At 40.7% G+C, this 18,052-nt stretch overlaps 1 protein-coding gene across 1 annotated transcript in view; it reads left to right on the top strand.

Annotated features, from left to right (window-relative positions):
- The window catches only part of DNAJC8 (DnaJ heat shock protein family (Hsp40) member C8), a 35,397-nt gene extending 18,014 nt beyond the window's left edge, over positions 1–17,383 (top strand). Inside the window, exons 6-9 of the mRNA XM_029571371.1 lie at positions 4,909–4,980; positions 8,301–8,392; positions 9,580–9,655; positions 16,108–17,383. Coding sequence (XP_029427231.1) covers positions 4,909–4,980; positions 8,301–8,392; positions 9,580–9,655; positions 16,108–16,230 — 363 coding nt within the window. The 3' untranslated portion in view covers positions 16,231–17,383. The remainder of the gene's footprint in view (positions 1–4,908; positions 4,981–8,300; positions 8,393–9,579; positions 9,656–16,107) is intronic.
- Positions 17,384–18,052: the final 669 nt, after the last annotated feature.

Genomic DNA, 18,052 nt, shown 5'->3' with positions numbered 1-18,052 from the left:
AAACACACAAGTTATCAACAAGCAAACGAACGCTATCACTTGCCGGACCCAACTTGTGGAGCAAGCTCCCCATCGAACTTAGAACAGATCCGTCAACTCGATCTTTCAAGTAAAAACTTAAAACCTGGCTATTTCATAAAGCCTTCGCAACAATAACATGACCAAATCCCACACCAGACCATACCCCTATAGCCCAGTCAGTAACCAGCCCCCTGTAAACAGACATCATACACACTACATATACCTTATTATTTGGTTAATCTCTCATCAATCATAGAGGGTCTATTGTAAGATATAATCTCTGAGCCTGACCACTGTAAGATAGAAGTTCCTCTGCATTGATTTTAATTGTAAGATATAATTCCTGCGCCTGACTATTGTAAGATAGGCGTTCATCCGCTTTGACTTTTGTTAACGTTCCTCCCCCTTTTTATCCATTTCCATGTTACAAATGTTCATTGTATTAGACAAAGGAAACGCCTGATTTCCTGCACCACTCATGTTGAATGTAAACCGATGTGATATGTAAAATTGAACACGGTATAGAAAAAACAAATAAATAAAATTATGCTGTGCTTTAAGTAGGGGAATCTCGGGTCACTCGCCTCACATGAGAGAACAAACCTGTCATCCAAAAGGAAACATGAGACTTTGGGAATATAAGGATACATGGTACTGGAAGAAAAATCTCTCATCAATAACATTTTCAGAAGGGTAGCCGTGCAAAAACAGAGGCTTTTGGCATTTTATAAATGAAGAGATTTGCAACTGCCTTAATGGATTTTTGCCCTTGAAAGCTCAAGCTTCAAAAAATCAGTTAGTTTATAAAGCCTCTGTTTATGTCTGCTCATCAGTAACGATGCTACTATTTTGAAAGAAACAGAGCAACAAAAATGCAATGTGTGAGATGCTTAATACAAAAAATGCAGCGAAATTACTTTTAAATAAGAAAATAAAATGGATAGACTTCTTGCACAATTAAGAGCAGAGTAAAAAAACAGATATATTACCAGTATCTTTTAGGGAGATATCTTAATATCGCCAAAGGTTATTGATGAAAGATGTAGAGAATTCTATGGAAGTTTACATTACTCAGGTTCCACGGTGGATACCCCCAGTATTGCCTTTTTTTTTTTTTTTTTTTTTTGAGTGGATCTCTTGAGAGGTTTTGGATGTGAAAAAGAACTTGTTGGAAAATGTGCTGACTGTTGAAGAGATTAAGGAAGCCACTGGTTCAGCCAAGAATGGAAAGTGCCTGGGGTTAATTGGACAACCCACAGACCAGAGGGACTTTTTGGCAAATCATCTCGGAGACATGTACAATTATGGATCTAAATGGCATAATTTACCTGATTCAATGTGATTATCATTTTTTTTTTTTTTTTTTTTTTTTTTACGATCTGAGATAATAAAGAGAATCTAGAAGGTGTGTCTTATCCGCTGATATTAAATGTGGTTCCTCTTCATACCCCAGTTCAGTCCAGACAAGTGGGTTTATGCATCCCTGCCAGCAGATGGAGGCAGAGAGCTAAAAACTTTGAAGCCCTGCTACATAAGTGAGCGTGCCACCTGCACTCCCTCAGTATTTCTCTGTCTCCAGCAGATGGTAGAGGTGCAAACCTGCGTTTAAGAAAGAAAGGGACAGAAGAAGAGAAGTTAGAAGATGCTTCCTGAGGTGTTAGGTTCCTTCGTGGGCCATCTTAGATATAAAAGTTTTGGTGTCACTCTTAGCAAATCAATTAACAGCAACGCCCAAGGTGATTGATGTTGCTCATAACTGTTTCATCCCACAGAGGAAGATCCAATTGAAATTGTTACTGTAGATGCTGAGAAAGTCCTGAGTCCATGGAATAACATTCCTTTTTGGAGGAATATTGAAGAAATTGAATATTGGCTTATGGTTCATTAACCATACCAGTACTGTAACCTTTCTCTGTTCAGATTCCTTAAAACAGGCCATAGTTAAACCTATCTTAAAAAAAACCCAACCTCGACCCCTCTGACCGAGCTAACTATAGGCCTATTTCAAACCTCCCCTTCTTTGCAAAAATTATGGAAAAGGTTGTCAATTCCCAACTCTCAGACCATTTAGAAAATCACAATATCCTAATCCCTTCCCAATTCGGCTTTCGTAAATTCTTCAATACAGAAACTCTTAATCTCCCTCAGACACCCTTGTAAAAGGACTAGACCACAGACAATCATACATTCTCGTCCTGCTCAACATCCTCCTCTGCCTTTGATACCATAAGCCACAACATCCTAATAAACCATCTCACAGAAATTGGCATCACTGGAACAGCCCTGCTATGATTTAAATCCTATCTTGAAAACAGACACTATAAAGTCAAAATTGGAAACGCCGAATCCACACCCATCCAACTAACACAAGGCATTCCCCAAGGCTCATCTCTATCATCCACCCTTTTCAACATATACCTCCTGCTCCTCTGCCAACTCCTCTCTGACCTTGGCCTCACCCACTTTATTTATGCGGACGATGTCCAAATCCTCATCCCCATACAAGAATCCATATCCAAGGCCCTCAAAACCTGGGAAAACTGCCTCTCCACTATAAACATCCTCCTCACAAATCTCCATCTCATCTTAAACACATCAAAAACTGAGCTCCTCTCATTTCTGCACACCACAAAATAATGCCCTCACCCGACTGTAACCCCCTCCCTGCCCCTATCTCCTTCCCGCAAAATGTACGAGACCTTGGCATCACCATTGACAACCAACTTAACTTAAAAAAAATTCATTAACGCTACCATAAAAGAATGCTTCTTCAAACTCCATGTAGTCAAGAAACGGAAACCCCTCCACTTCCATGACTTCCGCACAGTCCTTCAGGCCACCATTTTTTCCAAAATAGCAATGCTCTTCTAGGCCTCCCCACCTCAACCATCAAACCACTCCAAATGCTTCAAAATGCCTCAGCCAGAATCCTTACCAACACCCGCAAAACAGACCATATTACCCCCGTCCTTAAAGAACTCCACTGGCTTCCTATATCCTTCCGAATCCTCTAAGACCCTATCAATTATACACAAAATATTACACAACCCTAATATACACTGGCTTGACTCCTCCCTCCACTTCCAACTGACCCACCAGAACAGCCTATAAAGGCACCCTACACTCACCCTCTCCTAAGACCACCAAAGAACAAGCTCTTACAATTGCAGGACCTACCCTCTGGAACTCCATGCCTCCCGACCTCCGCCTAGAATCTTGCACCCAGAAATTCAAGAAAAAACTAAAGACCTGGCTATTTAAGCAAGCATACCCTGAATAGTGTTCTTTGTCTCTGTAGCTCACCTGCACCTCCCTTTTCCTATCCCCTGCCCCTCCCTTCCCTTTAGATTCATTCCTCTGTGCCCTCCCCCCCTCCCATCTCGGGTCCCAGCCCTCTCACCCCCCCTTAATGTCTCCTTCCCCTCTCATCGTAATCAACTCAAGTTTCCACCTCCCCTCGCTCCCGAACACTGCATTATCGTACCCGATCCCTGTTCTTACTGTACATATTGTATTATTTTCACCTTGTTACCATTTCTTCCTCCATGTATCTTCTCCTTGCTCTTTCAATCGTCTCCTCTCCTCTCCTTCCAAGTTGCTATACACCATGTTCCCTATAATGCATTATGTTCTCTGTAAACCAATATGATGTACCTACGAATACCGGTATAAAAAAGCCTTTAAAATAAAGTATTTACTAACTTATTTCTGTATTTGTCTCCTGTAAATTGAGTCTGAACATATTTGATTTGCTTTCCCGCTAACATTCCCACCCCATCAAAAATTGTAAACCGTTATGATGGCAAAACTGAATGACGGTATATAAAACTTGATAGATAAATGGTTGAGTGGATTTTTAGATGTCCTGTGCTTCCAGGGAAATAATTTACATTTCTAGAGGTTACAGTGCTAACTTTCTGAAGATAAGTGGATAAAGATCTTTTATCTTGCATTTGTGAAAATGGAAGTAAACTTGCTTTTGTATATTGTAACAGAATATTGGAATACCAAATCTCAGGATCATAATAACTATAAATAACATTATTTTCATTTCTAGTTGTAATTTTGTTATATTTTTTAGTCCTTATTCTTCTGGTGGTCCAGTAAAAGATAGCATAGTTGGTAAAGAATCCAGTGACTTCCAGAATCACTGTGGTTACTGGAATGCTGCATTATAAAACATATACAAAATGGCAAAATATATCGATAAATGATATATTGAAAGTTTTAGTTTGTGATTAATATAAAGAATATAGTTTTTCTTATATAGATTGTACTAAAAAGTATAGACTATATAAAAATTATTGGTTAACATCCTTCCCCTGAAGAAGCTGTGTCAAGAGAAACATGTTAGGAATGAATATTTTTTTAAATATGTATGTGGGTTGATAAATGTCTTGGTATGTATGAATGTGATATGTACTCCTGGTCTATATGTAAATTATTTTTTAATTTGTTTTAAATATGTATGATGTGTAAATGAATTGTATTGAATACAGGTGATTATCTTGTACTAGAAGGTGCCTTATAAAATGTAACAGGTCTCAGATTTTGAGATGAAACCCAGAGCCACAGTAATATCAGTAAACTTTACATTCCTCTTCCCTTTTTACTTCTGTACGCACCAGCAGAATCTTTCCCTCATCCATACTTAGACAACCAAACTTTACTTAATCACTTGCACTCTTCCTGCTAAAAAAAAAAAAAAAAAATTTCCATTTACGTCGTCCTATCGGCTAAATTCCATCACCCCACATATAGCAAAATATTGTGCTGTAATGGCTTATTAAATGACATGCTATAACAGGGGGAAGTGAACTTGAGGGACAGCTGCTGAGATGTGCAGTGTGTATTAATGTTGTTCTTTAAATGTGTTCATAATTTCAGATGAAGGAGAAAAGGAAGCAACTAAAAAAGGAAGGGAAGCCAACAGAGTTGGACGAAGATGATTCGGAAATGGTGAGTTTTGCAAGCTGTTGTCTCTGAGTAGGTGCCAGAGGCGAAAGCCATGCCTTCCCTGTCCTGCACAGGATTTCTGAGCACAAGTAATTCCCCACAGCACGTAAACATTCTGGGGCGGATTTTAAAGGGGTTTACACGCGCAACCCTTTTAAAACCCGCTCCTGCGCGCGCCGAGCCTATTTTGCATAGGCCTGGCAACGCGCGTATGTCCCGGGGGCTTGAAAAAGGGGGCGGGTGTGGGCGTGACCAGAGGCCTCTGCTAGGCCGCTGAGCACTTGGCTGGCACGCGCATGTTACGCCTGCCTCTGGCAGGTGTAACTTCTGCAACAAAGGTAAGGGTTGTATTTATTTTCGGGCTGGGGGGATGGTTAGGGAGGGGAAGGTGGGGGGGGGGGGACGGACAAGGGAACGGGGAAAGCCATCGGGGCTCCCCTAGCGCTCAGCATGCGCAACGTGCACTAGCGTGCACCCCTTTGTGCGTGCCAACCCCGGATTTTATAACATGCGCGCATATTATAAAATCGGGCATACATTTGTGCACGCCAGGTAGCGCGCACAAATGTACCCCGTGCTCGTAGATTTAAAAATTCGGCCCTTTGCCTTTTAAGTTGCTGGTTTTTCAGTCTTTATGAAGTATTCCACCTCCAGAATTTTCCTACGTTTCAGGAAGCCTCCATCCTCGGGATGGTACATTGGATTGAATTACATGCAGTGGAAGCCGATTTAGTTCATATTTATACTGTCTTCGATGTTATTTCTGACACTGGTTAATATGGGGGCCGATCTTGTCTGAGATGCATTATGTGATTCACGTGTGACTGACCTCCCCATGGCCTACGGAAGAGTGGCTTACGTTTTCAAACAGTGACCTAAAAATACAGCTTCAAATAATTCAGCATCATTTTGGAGACCATTTCAGATAGAATTTCAAAGTACTGCTATTCTCAGAAAATTTCGAAGACCACATAGGTTTAGAAAAACAGAAGTTAGCAAAAAAAAAAGTGTACTATGGAAAGGTCCCTGAAAAGATACTATTTTTGATCGCTTTCTTAGAACATAAGAAAAGAACATAAGAAAATGCCATACTGGGTCAGACCAAGGGTCCATCAAGCCCAGCATCCTGTTTCCGACAGTGGCCAATCCAGGCCATAAGAACCTGGCAAGTACCCAAAAACTAAGTCTATTCCATGTAACCATTGCTAATGGCAGTGGCTATTCTCTAAGTGAACTTAATAGCAGGTAATGGACTTCTCCTCCAAGAACTTATCCAATCCTTTTTTAAACACAGCTATACTAACTGCACGAACCACATTCTCTGGCAACAGATTCCAGAGTTTAATTGTGCGTTGAGTAAAAAAGAACTTTCTCCGATTAGTTTTAAATGTGCCCCATGCTAACTTCATGGAGTGTCCCCTAGTCTTTCTACTATCCGAAAGAGTAAATAACCGATTCACATCTACCCGTTCTAGACCTCTCATGATTTTAAACACCTCTATCATATCCCCCCTCAGTCGTCTCTTCTCCAAGCTGAAAAGTCCTAACCTCTTTAGTCTTTCCTCATAGGGGAGTTGTTCCATTCCCCTTATCATTTTGGTAGCCCTTCTCTGTACCTTCTCCATCGCAATTATATCTTTTTTGAGATGCGGCGACCAGAATTGTACACAGTATTCAAGGTGCGGTCTCACCATGGAGCGATACAGAGGCATTATGACATTTTCCGTTTTATTCATCATTCCTTTTCTAATAATTCCCAACATTCTGTTTGCTTTTTTGACTGCCGCAGCACACTGAACCGACGATTTCAATGTGTTATCCACTATGACACCTAGATCTCTTTCTTGGGTTGTAGCACCTAATATGGAACCCAACATCGTGTAATTATAGCATGGGTTATTTTTCCCTATATGCATCACCTTGCACTTATCCACATTAAATTTCATCTGCCATTTGGATGCCCAATTTTCCAGTCTCACAAGGTCTTCCTGCAATTTATCACAATCTGCTTGTGATTTAACTACTCTGAACAATTTTGTGTCATCTGCAAATTTGATTACCTCACTCGTCGTATTTCTTTCCAGATCATTTATAAATATATTGAACAGTAAGGGTCCCAATACAGATCCCTGAAGTACTCCACTGTCCACTCCCTTCCACTGAGAAAATTGCCCATTTAATCCTACTCTCTGTTTCCTGTCTTTTAGCCAGTTTGCAATCCACGAAAGGATGCATATATTTTCTAGGGTTGGGCATTTGTTGCATCTTTTTCGGTGGGTACCCTAATATCTCAACAGTTTTCTAGTACACATGGGAAAATGGATAGTATGTGTGTATCTCATTATTAAAAATATACGCATACTCTGTTTCCCATGTGTACTAGAAAGTTGGTGAGGTATGCGCATACCGGCTGAAAAGAATCTGATGAATGCACATCCCTAATATTTTTCGTAACAATTAAAGGTTAACAAATATAAATATTCTAGGAATTCTTGTCAAGAGTAGAAGTTTTTTTTTGTTTTTGTAAAGGTTACCAAAATATATTTCTGTATAGAAATGTAATTCTGGGGATACATACTTTTGGCTGTAAGGAAGTACCGGTATGTATTTTCTCCTTCCTTCACTTCCATGTTTTGCCTGAATTTTGTGATAAAAACATCTTGTGGCCTTACTGCAAGTGATGGTGGGAGTGGGGAGGTACGAGGAGATGATCGCCTTTTGAGGGGAGGCTAAAAAACTTGGGGCAAAAGAGGACCTGGCCATGCCAAACTTGTTTTATTCTAACTGGTCATTGCTGACCTTCAACAGTAAAAGCAAGCATTTTGCAGACTCTACTGCACTTCTTCAATAGCACAAGAAGGACTCCAAGCAACACTAGATGCTGCAAAGTGGTGAAATGTATATGAATCGCCGGTTAAAAAAAAAAAAGGTGCTGCTTTCTACCTTTTTTTTTTTTTTTTTTAAAGTAGTGAAAAATCCAAAAGAAAAGTCACCTGTTGAGGGTGGTGTTTTCTGTATGTGTGCACAGCCAGCCAGCCATCTATTTGCTGGGGTTCAGCCCTATGGCTTATCTACAGTGCAGGGGAACTCTTAACCTGTTGGGGCCAGCTTGGATAAGGCATATCATAGTGAGCACTTGAACTCTGCTAGGGAAAACGCTTGCTACTGCAAAGGCCTTTGGTGTTAGCACTGCATTTTCCTTCTAACCGTTAATGTGCCTGGGCTCTCATGATGGAGAGGAGGGGGGAAGAGAAACTGTTTCCTTTCCTGTGTGTAGCAGGCATTGGTTATCATCGCCCATAGCATAGTGATGTCTCTTACAGTTCAAACAGGCTGTGTATAAACAGACCATGAAGCTATTTGCAGAGTTGGAGATCAAAAGGAAAGAGAGAGAAGCGAAAGACATGCATGAAAGGTAAGAAGCACAACCTGGAAAGCATAAAGTTACAAGGGTATTCCATCTCTTTCAGGGTTCTCACTTTTGAAATTTTTCTAATGGATGCTTTGACAAAAATAAAAATGTAGACTAACAGATTGCACACCAGCCTGCTAGAGCCCCAGATTCCCATGATGCATAGCTGTTGCTGATGTTACACAGAGAGGAAGAGATCACAAGTGACACTAATTGTTTTGGTATTGTATTTGATTATAGAGAAGACTGAAACCTTGGAAATTGACTGTATTTGCTAAGAAAATACTATGATTGCCATACAAGATTCCTCTGTGCTGGTGCTTGGGACTAGTCAGCCTGCCTCAGAGCAGCACATAATTATCTTCAAAGGTATTAAAGCATGGCCCTAGGAGCTCTACCTGAAATGGAACTAAGCATGATTTTGGAGGCTATCAAAACAAAACGGCTAAGACATAATAGTATTAAACATTTTTTTTCAAGACCTTCTGTTTTTGTTTTTTTGCAGCACTATACTAGCACAGTTAAATTCATTGAGAGAGATTTAGATGAAACAATAGTGAAGATCGTCTCAATTTTTAAAGAAGGGACTTGTATGCACTAAATTCATATAAATCATCTTTATTTTGATCTTGTAAAAGGGATCTTTTTTTTCTCTAGGAACAATATAACTCCTAAATCACTGCAGTTTTTCCATTAAGAGTGGTCACTTACTATAGAGAGGCTTCCCTGGTTCTCAGTCCATTGCTCTAACCACTGGTCAGCAATGCCACTTCTCCGATCCAAATCCAAGTTTTTGCTTTGGTAGCCTCTGAGGCACCTCTCTGTACTAATCTGATACTTCATAAATACTCAGAAAACTGTTCTGAGCATCTGAGCAGGAAAGTAACCACTGGTCTATGAGGTGGCCCAGCACAGCACAGTCTTAAATTACTTCAGTTAAATTCATCCCTCCTTTTCAGTGAGATTGCTTTAAGTAGGCTTTTTACATGACTCAGTTTATGGAGCTGTGAATTTCTTACATCTGCATCCTTCGCCACCAAGGATGATCAGTGACCAGGGAAAGGCATTTTGCTAGCCCTGGGTACAGATCGTTTCACAGGCCTTTTGTGTGCCCCAGTGCACCGTCCGAGTTACGTTCCTCCTCTCCACACAGAATATTCTCAGAGAATGTTGTCACATTTCCATTTTAGGAAGAGACAGAGGGAAGAAGAGATTGAGGCACAAGAAAAATCAAAGCGGGAGAGAGAGTGGCAGAAGAATTTTGAGGTATGTGGCATTTCATTCACCATGGGAAAGGATCCCAGGAATTGCTTTGTCCTCTAGTGATGGGGGAGGAGACGGCTTAAGTTCCAATATCCCATTGGACCAGCTGGTGTTCCTCATTCAGAATATGTCTTGATAGAATTTCTTCCTCTATTACCCAAGGGGAGACTCTATTTTTAATTTTAAAAGCTACTGAAATACTTGTTTTTTTATTATTTTGTCAGTTGTCCAATATTTCCCTGCCAATCACTGGGTTTGCTCATCCAGGGGAATTTTTTCACCAAGGAATTTTTCTTTGCATGTATAGAATTGGTTAGACAAAATGTATAGAACTGATACCAAAAGCTAATATAAATGCCATGTTTCTGACACCATTGATAGTTCTTTACCCCATCCTAAACCTAGACACTTACAAATTTCAAAATGTATTCATTTCCTCATCAAATGAAACAATAAATAAAAAAAAAAGTGTGTGTATGTATGTATATATATATATATATATATATATATATATATATATACACACACACACACACATTATTTCAAGCTGATCCATAATTTAAAATGTGATATTTTAATTTGATCAGGTCTTAATATCTCTTGTTGGAACATAAAAATAATATCCTAGCCAAACTGTTTTCTCTCTTCTCTCTATTATCTATTCAGAATAAAACTTTCTCTTTCCATTTGGGGAAAAAGTAAATCAGAAGGATTACCCAGTCTGTTCTGTATTGTAAAAAAGCCAAGGGAGGAATGGGGAATTCCTAACTTAATTCTTTATTCTAAAGCATCTCAATTAAAAAGCTTTTGTTGAATGGCAGTCTCCAGTTGATGAAAAAGCTTGAACAGATATTGAACAGAAGGTTCTAGGAAAACTTGCACTAAGAATGATTCCCTGGATACCCCAAAAACTTTGTCTGAAATGGGCAACTATCGTTGTATGGACACTGAAGGTTTGGGAATCTGTTTATAAAACAGGTTAAGACTCATTCGAAATAATTGGTTGTTCCACCAGATATTGATTCAAAATCTACACCACTTGGGAAAGTTTGAGACTAAGAATGTTGGGATAATTTACAAAACTTTATGGTTGAGATTGGAATCTCACAAATGGATTTGTATGCATATTTACACATTGGATACCCATTAAAGGTCATTGGAGGGTATGTGTACTAAAGGTCATTGGAGGGTATGTGTACTAAATTTGCATCTACCCAGGACTTAGTCTTCAGTTCATATAACATGCTCAGATACTGTGTCACATAGTTTCCTCACAGGCAGAATTGTGAATGTGAATTATACGTTAACTATTCAAAACTAGATTGGGCAGTTATTTTACAGCTGATATATAGTCTTCGCCAGTTTGTGCAAGATTTTCCCACAGACCTGTAATAAATTTTGGAGATTATTTAATATAGGGAAGGCATTTAGTGTGGTGGAAATGTCTGAAAATTGTTTCATGTTGGAAATTCAGACCCTATAGTATTAAGAAAGTTGTTGGCATTGATCTTCCTTGGAACCTAGGAGTATTTGTATTTGTACTTGGCTTTCTCTGTGATCAAAGGACTTTAACTCAGTGTAAGTTATTTAAACATCTGTGTGCACAGTTGCGTCATTGTGGTGTAGATCCCATTCTCCTAAAAGGTCTAACTAGCTTTCCAGGTTATGGGAGGTTCCTGCAAATGGAAAAACTGATAGCACATTCCATAATGTTTGTGAACTTTTCCTATAGGCATTGAGTGATTTGACTCCAGCAGATCTTTGTCTTCTCTCTCTTTTTTTTTTTTTTTTTTTTTAAGCCAACTTTCTGAAGGGAAGGAGGCTCATGAAATTGCCATGCATGTGTGTCCCCCAATACCTTATGGTGGCGGATAGGACACTAAACACACATTTTCAGGCCATGTCAGGCGATCCATGTATATTCATAAGTTCTGGAAAGTAGGCTCCATTACTTCTGCTTGGAACTTCTTGTTTCATTTTCTTTATCTAAGTTAACTGATGTTTAACTCTACTCTCCTTTGTTGACCTTCTTTTTCTTATTTCTTTTTATTTTCTTCTTAAAAAATAAATAAATAAATTGGAGATCTTTTTTCTATATTGCATTTTAAAAGCCTAAATGCATGTCTGTTAATGATTTATTCTCTATCTTTAGAAAACATTTATGTTCTTGAATTTCATATTGTTTGCATTTTGTATATTGTTAGGTTTTATTGAATCTAAGTTACATTTTTTTTTTATGGGTAGGGGGTAAATAATGGATTTGGGAGCTCAGAGCGTTTATAATGAGAGCAGCAGCGTATGTATGGATGTCTAGAAGTAGTAAGACATGACTGCATGTGTGATGGCATTTTAGCATTGGTCCTGGGTGTTTTGTGAACCATGTCAAAGGCCAAGTGCCCAAAAAGTGTATTTACAGTGCATTCAGAGAGTATTCGGACCCCTTTACATTTTTCACATTTTGTTACGTTACAGACTTATTCTAAAATGGATAATATGCATTTTTCCCTGCCTTAATCTACACACAATACCCCATAATGACAAAGTGAAATCAGGTTTGTAGAAAATTGTAGAAATGAGTTGTTTTTCCACCTTGATTGGAGTCTACCTGTGGTAAGTTCAGTTGGTTGGACATGTTTTGAAAAGGCACCTTGAATACTGTGTACAATTCTGGTCACCACATCTCAGAAAAGATATAATTGCGATGGAGAAGGTACAGAGAAGGGCAACCAAAATGATAAAGGGGATGGAACAGCTCCCCTAAGAGGAAAGGCTGAAGAGGTTAGGGCTGTTCAGCTTGGAGAAGACGACTGAGGGGGGGGGGGGTATGATAGAGGTCTTTAAAATCATGAGAGGTCTTGAATGAGTAGATGTGAATCAGTTATTTACACTTTCAGATAATAGAAGGACTAGAGGGCACTCCATGAAGTTAGCAAGTAGCACATTTAAGACTAATCTGAGAAAATTCTTTTTTACTCAACACACAGTTAAGCTCTGGAATTTGTTGCCAGAGGATGTGGTTAGTGTAGCTGGGTTTAAAAAAGGTTTGGATAAGTTCTTGGAGGAGAAGTCCCTTAACTACTGTTAATCAAGTTGTCTTAGGGAATGGCCTCTATTACTGGCATCAGTAGCATGGGATCTTCTTGGTGTTTGGGTTCTTGTGGCCTGGTTTGGCCTCTGTTGGAAACAGAATGCTGGGCTTGATGGACCTTTTAGTCTGACCCAGCATGGCAATTTCTTATGTTCTTATGTAAGGCACATATCTGGCTATATAAGGTCCCGCAATTGACAGTGCATGTCAGAGCAAAATCAATACACACATATAGAGAAAATATACGAAAAACAATGTGTGGCAAACAATATTCTGGTCAATAACCGTTAACAAGAAAAATATTTATATACTACAATTGAATTGTTTAGAACTGATGTGTGCATATTTATAAATAAAAATTGTTCTTGTTAACGGTTATTGACCAGTATATTGTTTGCCACACATTGATTTTGCTCTACACAAAAAACAATGCCATGAAGTTAAAGGAATTGTCTTTGGACCTCTGGGACAGGATTATGTCAAGGCACAGATCTGGGGAAGGGTACAAAAAATTGCTGCAGCATTGAAGGTCCCAAAGAACACAATGGAATCCATCATTGTTAAATGGAAGAAGTCCAGCACCACCAGAACTCTTCCTAGAGCTGGTCATCTGTCCAAACAAAACAATCAGAGAAGGGCTTGGTCAAGGAGGTGATAAAGAACCCAGTGGTCACTCTGACAGAGCTCCAGAATTCTGTGGAGATGGGAGAACCTTCTAGAAGGACAACCATCTTTGCAGCGCTCGAGCAATCAGGCCTTCATGGTCCTGTTCAGTATCTTTGTGAGCGACATTGCGGACAGGATAAGAAGGTAAGGTTTGTCTTTTTGCGGATGACACTAAGATCTGCAACAGAGTGAACACGCCGGAAGGAGTGGAGAGAATGAGACGGGATTTAAGGAAGCTGGGAGAGTGGTCGAAGATATGGCAGCTGAGATTCAATGCCAAGAAGTGCAAAGTCATGCATATGGGGAGTGGAAATCTGAATGAACTGTATTCGATGGGGGAAGAAAGGCTGATGTGCACGGAGCAGGAGAGAGACCTTGGGGTGATAGTGTCTAATGATCTGAAGTCGGCGAAACAATGTGCTAAAGCCAGAAGAATGCTGGGCTGCATAGAGAGAGGAATATCGAGTAAGAAAAGGGAAGTGATTATCCCCTTGTATAGGTCCTTGGTGAGGCCTCACCTGGAGTACTATGTTCAGTTCTGGAGACCGTATCTCCGAAGAGACAGAGACAAGATGGAGGCGGTCCAGAGAAGGGCGACCAAAAAGGTGGAAGGTCTTCATCGAATGACTTATGAGGAGAGATTGAAGAATCTAAATATATACACCCTGGAGGAAAGGAGGAGCAGAGGTGATATGATACAGACTTTCAGATACTTGAAAGGTTTTAATGATCCAAAGACGACAAACCTTTTCCGTCGGGAAAAAATCAGCAGAACCAGGGGTCACGATTTGAAGCTCCAGGGAGGAAGACTCAGAACCAATGTCAGGAAGTATTTCTTCACGGAGAGGGTGGTGGATGCCTGGAATGCCCTTCCGGAGGAAGTGGTGAAGACCAGAATTGTGAAGGACTTCAAAGGGGCGTGGGATAAACACTGTGGATCCATAAAGTCTAATGGACGTGAATGAAGAGTGGGTGGCTCGCGGGAATGACGGCTACTACCTAGAGATAATACCCTTATTTAATAAACATACACACGGTTAATGCGACTCCAACATTGCTCTAAGCTTCAGCGGCAAGAGGAAATGTGGAAAAAAGGATTTGCATTAACAAAAAAGCGGGGGAGTAGCTTGCTTGTTACGGCGGTTACTACCCCAGACCAAATAAACCTGATGCTTCACGTTCAATGCATATCCAGCATAACTCTCTGCTTCAAAGGCAGGGGGAATGAAGAACAGCCAACAAGGACTGAATTACACAGTCTGGGTAAACAAGCATGGGTGTAGCTTGCTTATTGCGGCGGTTACTACCCCTAACTAATTAAGCTAGATATTTCACTTAGATGCAGTTCCAACATTGCTATCTACATTAATGGTGGGGGTGGAAGGGAAATAGAACCAAAAGGTTACTAAGAGCCAAGAGTAACAGATAAGTATGATAAGTATGAGGAAAAGAAAAAGTGCGAAACTTGCTGGGCAGTCTGGATGGGGCCATTTGGTCTTCTTCTGCCATCATTTCTATGTTTCTATGAGTGGCCATGCAGAAGCCACTCGTCAGTAAAAGACATGACAGCCCTCTTGGAGATTGCCAAAAGGCACTTAAGGGACTCTAAGAGCATGAGAAAAAGATTCTCTGGTCTGATGAAACCAAGATTGAACTCTTTGGCCTGAATGCCAAGCGCCATGTCTGGAAGAAACCAAGCACTGCTCATCATCTAGCAAACACAAGCCCTACGGTGAAGCATGATGGAAGCAGCACCATACTAAGGGGGATGTTTGTCAGCTGCAGAAACTGGGAGACAAGTCAGGATCGAGGGAAAGATGATGTACAGAGAGATCCTTAATGAAAACCTGATCTATATCTCTCTGGATCTTAGACTGGGGCGACGATTCACCTTCCAACAGGACAATGACCCTAAGCTCACAGCCAAGACAATGCAGGAGCGGCTTCGGCACAAGTCTGTGAATGTCCTTGAGTGACCCAGCCAAAGTCTGGACTTGAACCTGATCGAGCATCTCTGGGGAGACCTGAAAACAGCTGTGCATCGATGCTCCCCATCCAACCTGACAGAGGTTGAGAGGATCTGCAGAGAATGGGAGAAAATCCCCAAATCCAGGTGTGCCAAGATTGTAGCAAGACTTGAGGCTGTAATCATTGCAAAAGATGCCTTAAAGTTAAAGGGTCTGAATGTAAATGTGATATCTCAGTTTAATTTTTTAAATTAATTTGCACAAATTTCTACAAACCTGCTTTTGCTTTGTCATTATGGGGACGACTGAAGAGGGGAAAAAATGCATATTATTCATTTTAGAATAAGGCTGTAACATAACCAAATGTGGAAAAAGTGAAGGGGTCTGAATCTTCTGAATGCACTGTAAATCTTTTAGTGCATACCCAGGAGTGTCGCTGCATTTTTAAGATGGCTTGGCACCAGTAGCCCATTTTTTTGGGGGTCTGTTTATAATCCTTGTGTACTGTGCTGATTATGATGAAGCTAAAGCACTATGCGATGTCTAGCCTTGTTAAAGCTACTTTGTGATTGGCTGACAGCTCCATTTGGTGGCTGTATGAAAAGTGTTTGAGTTGTTCACATGATGCTTTTATTATTCTCAGCATGTTTATAAATTACTTCCTTTGCTTAAGACCAACCTCCCCTCTTCAAGATGTATTTTTTAACATGTTTTCTCCTATCCTCTTATTCCAGGAGAGTCGAGATGGGCGGGTGGACAGCTGGAGAAATTTCCAGGCAAACACAAAAGGGAAAAAAGAGAAGAAAAACAGAACTTTCCTCAAGCCCCCCAAAGTGAAAATGGAACAGCGTGAATGACGGTCTTTGGAATTCTTTGCCCAAAAAAACATACTGAAACACTTCCCTGCTTTTTCAGACTCATTCTCAGTATTTAGTCATGTTGCTTTTTAGTGAGAGGTTTTGTTTCTGAAAAAAATTATTTTTTTTAAATTAATTTTGGTGTACTTTTAAAAAGGGGCCTCAGATTTTTTGAAGTTTAAACAGCAAAGCAGCAGGTCTTGGAAAGAGGCTGGCAGCAAAAGCTCAGTATTCCCCAGGGGGAGAGCCAAGCATCAGAGCTGAGGTCGGGGGGGGGCCTTCCCAACAGTGGGAGAAAACAGAGCACCAGAGCTGGAGAGACTTCCTCGCACCAGAGGAGAGCTGAGGGCTGCCCCTGCACACCCTCCCCAACCACACACACACACGTACGGATCAGGGGAGAGCTGGGCACCAGAACTGAAGAGTTCCCGACTCTCTGAACAGAGCTAAGGAACCACTTTCCTAACCTCCCTCCCCACCTGCTGGCTTCCAGAGCTGAGGAACTCTGGACATTGGTGGAGAACAGGCAGTGGAACTAAGGGAAACCTGAGCATGGTTGCAAGCCCTGCAGGTAGGGAGAAGGTGGCACCAGTGTTGTATTCATTTAAACTAAGAACGAAAGGCATAAGGCCTGAGATGCTTCCGTCAAGATTGAGACATGAAAGAAAATGGCATCAAAGCGAAGGTGTTTCCCTGAGTTACACGATGGGACTGGGGCACATCTTGGTAGACTGACATTAGGCTTAGGTCCCTCTTTTATGCTGTGAGACTGGGGCAGGAGCCAAGGCGTTTGCAGAAATACCCACTTGCAGTGAGATTAGTGTCATTGTTTAGGTCCCTCCGTTGTTGCAGTTCTTGAACATCCCTGTAATTTAATGTTTTTTTTTTGTGTTTTTACTGAAATTGTGCTGTTGTCCATCTCTGTGTAGTTTACGTGGACTCTCCTCATTCTAAACAGTTTTAAAAATTGTGCCCTTGCTGAGCTGTGAAGGCCAGTCAGATTTCTGCTCTGGGGATTCAGGATTTTCAGTGGAGTTTCTCACCCAGCGCCTAATGTGATTAGTTCATGTCTCAGTTTTTGTGACTTCACAGCAGCGGATCACCATCCCATAAACCTCTTTCTTGATTAAAAGAAGATCCTTTGTTATTTTTACACTGTGTGTAGGTGATTTTCTGGTGTGAGCAGTTTAATTCTTATTGTTGCTGTTTGAGCCTACTTTGTGCTGCATCTATTTAATAGGGATGTGCACTTGTTTGTTCCGTTTCGGCAGGTACATGCATACCTCATCAACTTTCTAGTACATGCATACTGTGTTTCCCCGCGTGTACTAGAAAGTTGATGAGGTATGCAAGTATGTGCTGAAATGGAAGAAACAAATGCACATCCCTAATATTCAAGGGAACAAGTGTGCCATTTTGTGCTATACTTTGAGGTTACAAGTAAGGATATAAATATTGTTCCCTGCATGTACCCAGATCAGCCCAGACTCCTGGGTTTTGCCTCCTCTTTAGCAGATGGAGACAGAATTTTACTGACACTGACAACACGAGTTGCCACCTGCAGTCCCTCTGTATTTTTCGGTCTCCAGCAGATGGTGGTAGTGCAAAGCCTGCAGTCTGAGTTTAAAAAAAAAAAAAGTGTATTGGACTACAGACTTCAGAGGTGCTTGTCTCCCAGGGGATTGTTAGGTCCTGGTGGGGTCATCCCCCCCTGGTTTGAGGGAAGTGCTTTCTTTATTACTTATTACTTGTTATAGCTCTGCTGCTTACCCAATCAAGCAGCTCAGTTGTTTTCTCCCTGTTCCTCCGGCGGCTTTTCTTC

Source organism: Rhinatrema bivittatum, chromosome 11, assembly GCF_901001135.1.
Source record: "Rhinatrema bivittatum chromosome 11, aRhiBiv1.1, whole genome shotgun sequence".
NCBI lineage: Eukaryota > Metazoa > Chordata > Amphibia > Gymnophiona > Rhinatrematidae > Rhinatrema > Rhinatrema bivittatum.
Note: the sequence above shows the minus strand (reverse complement) of the source record. Positions and strands in the feature narration are given on the sequence as shown.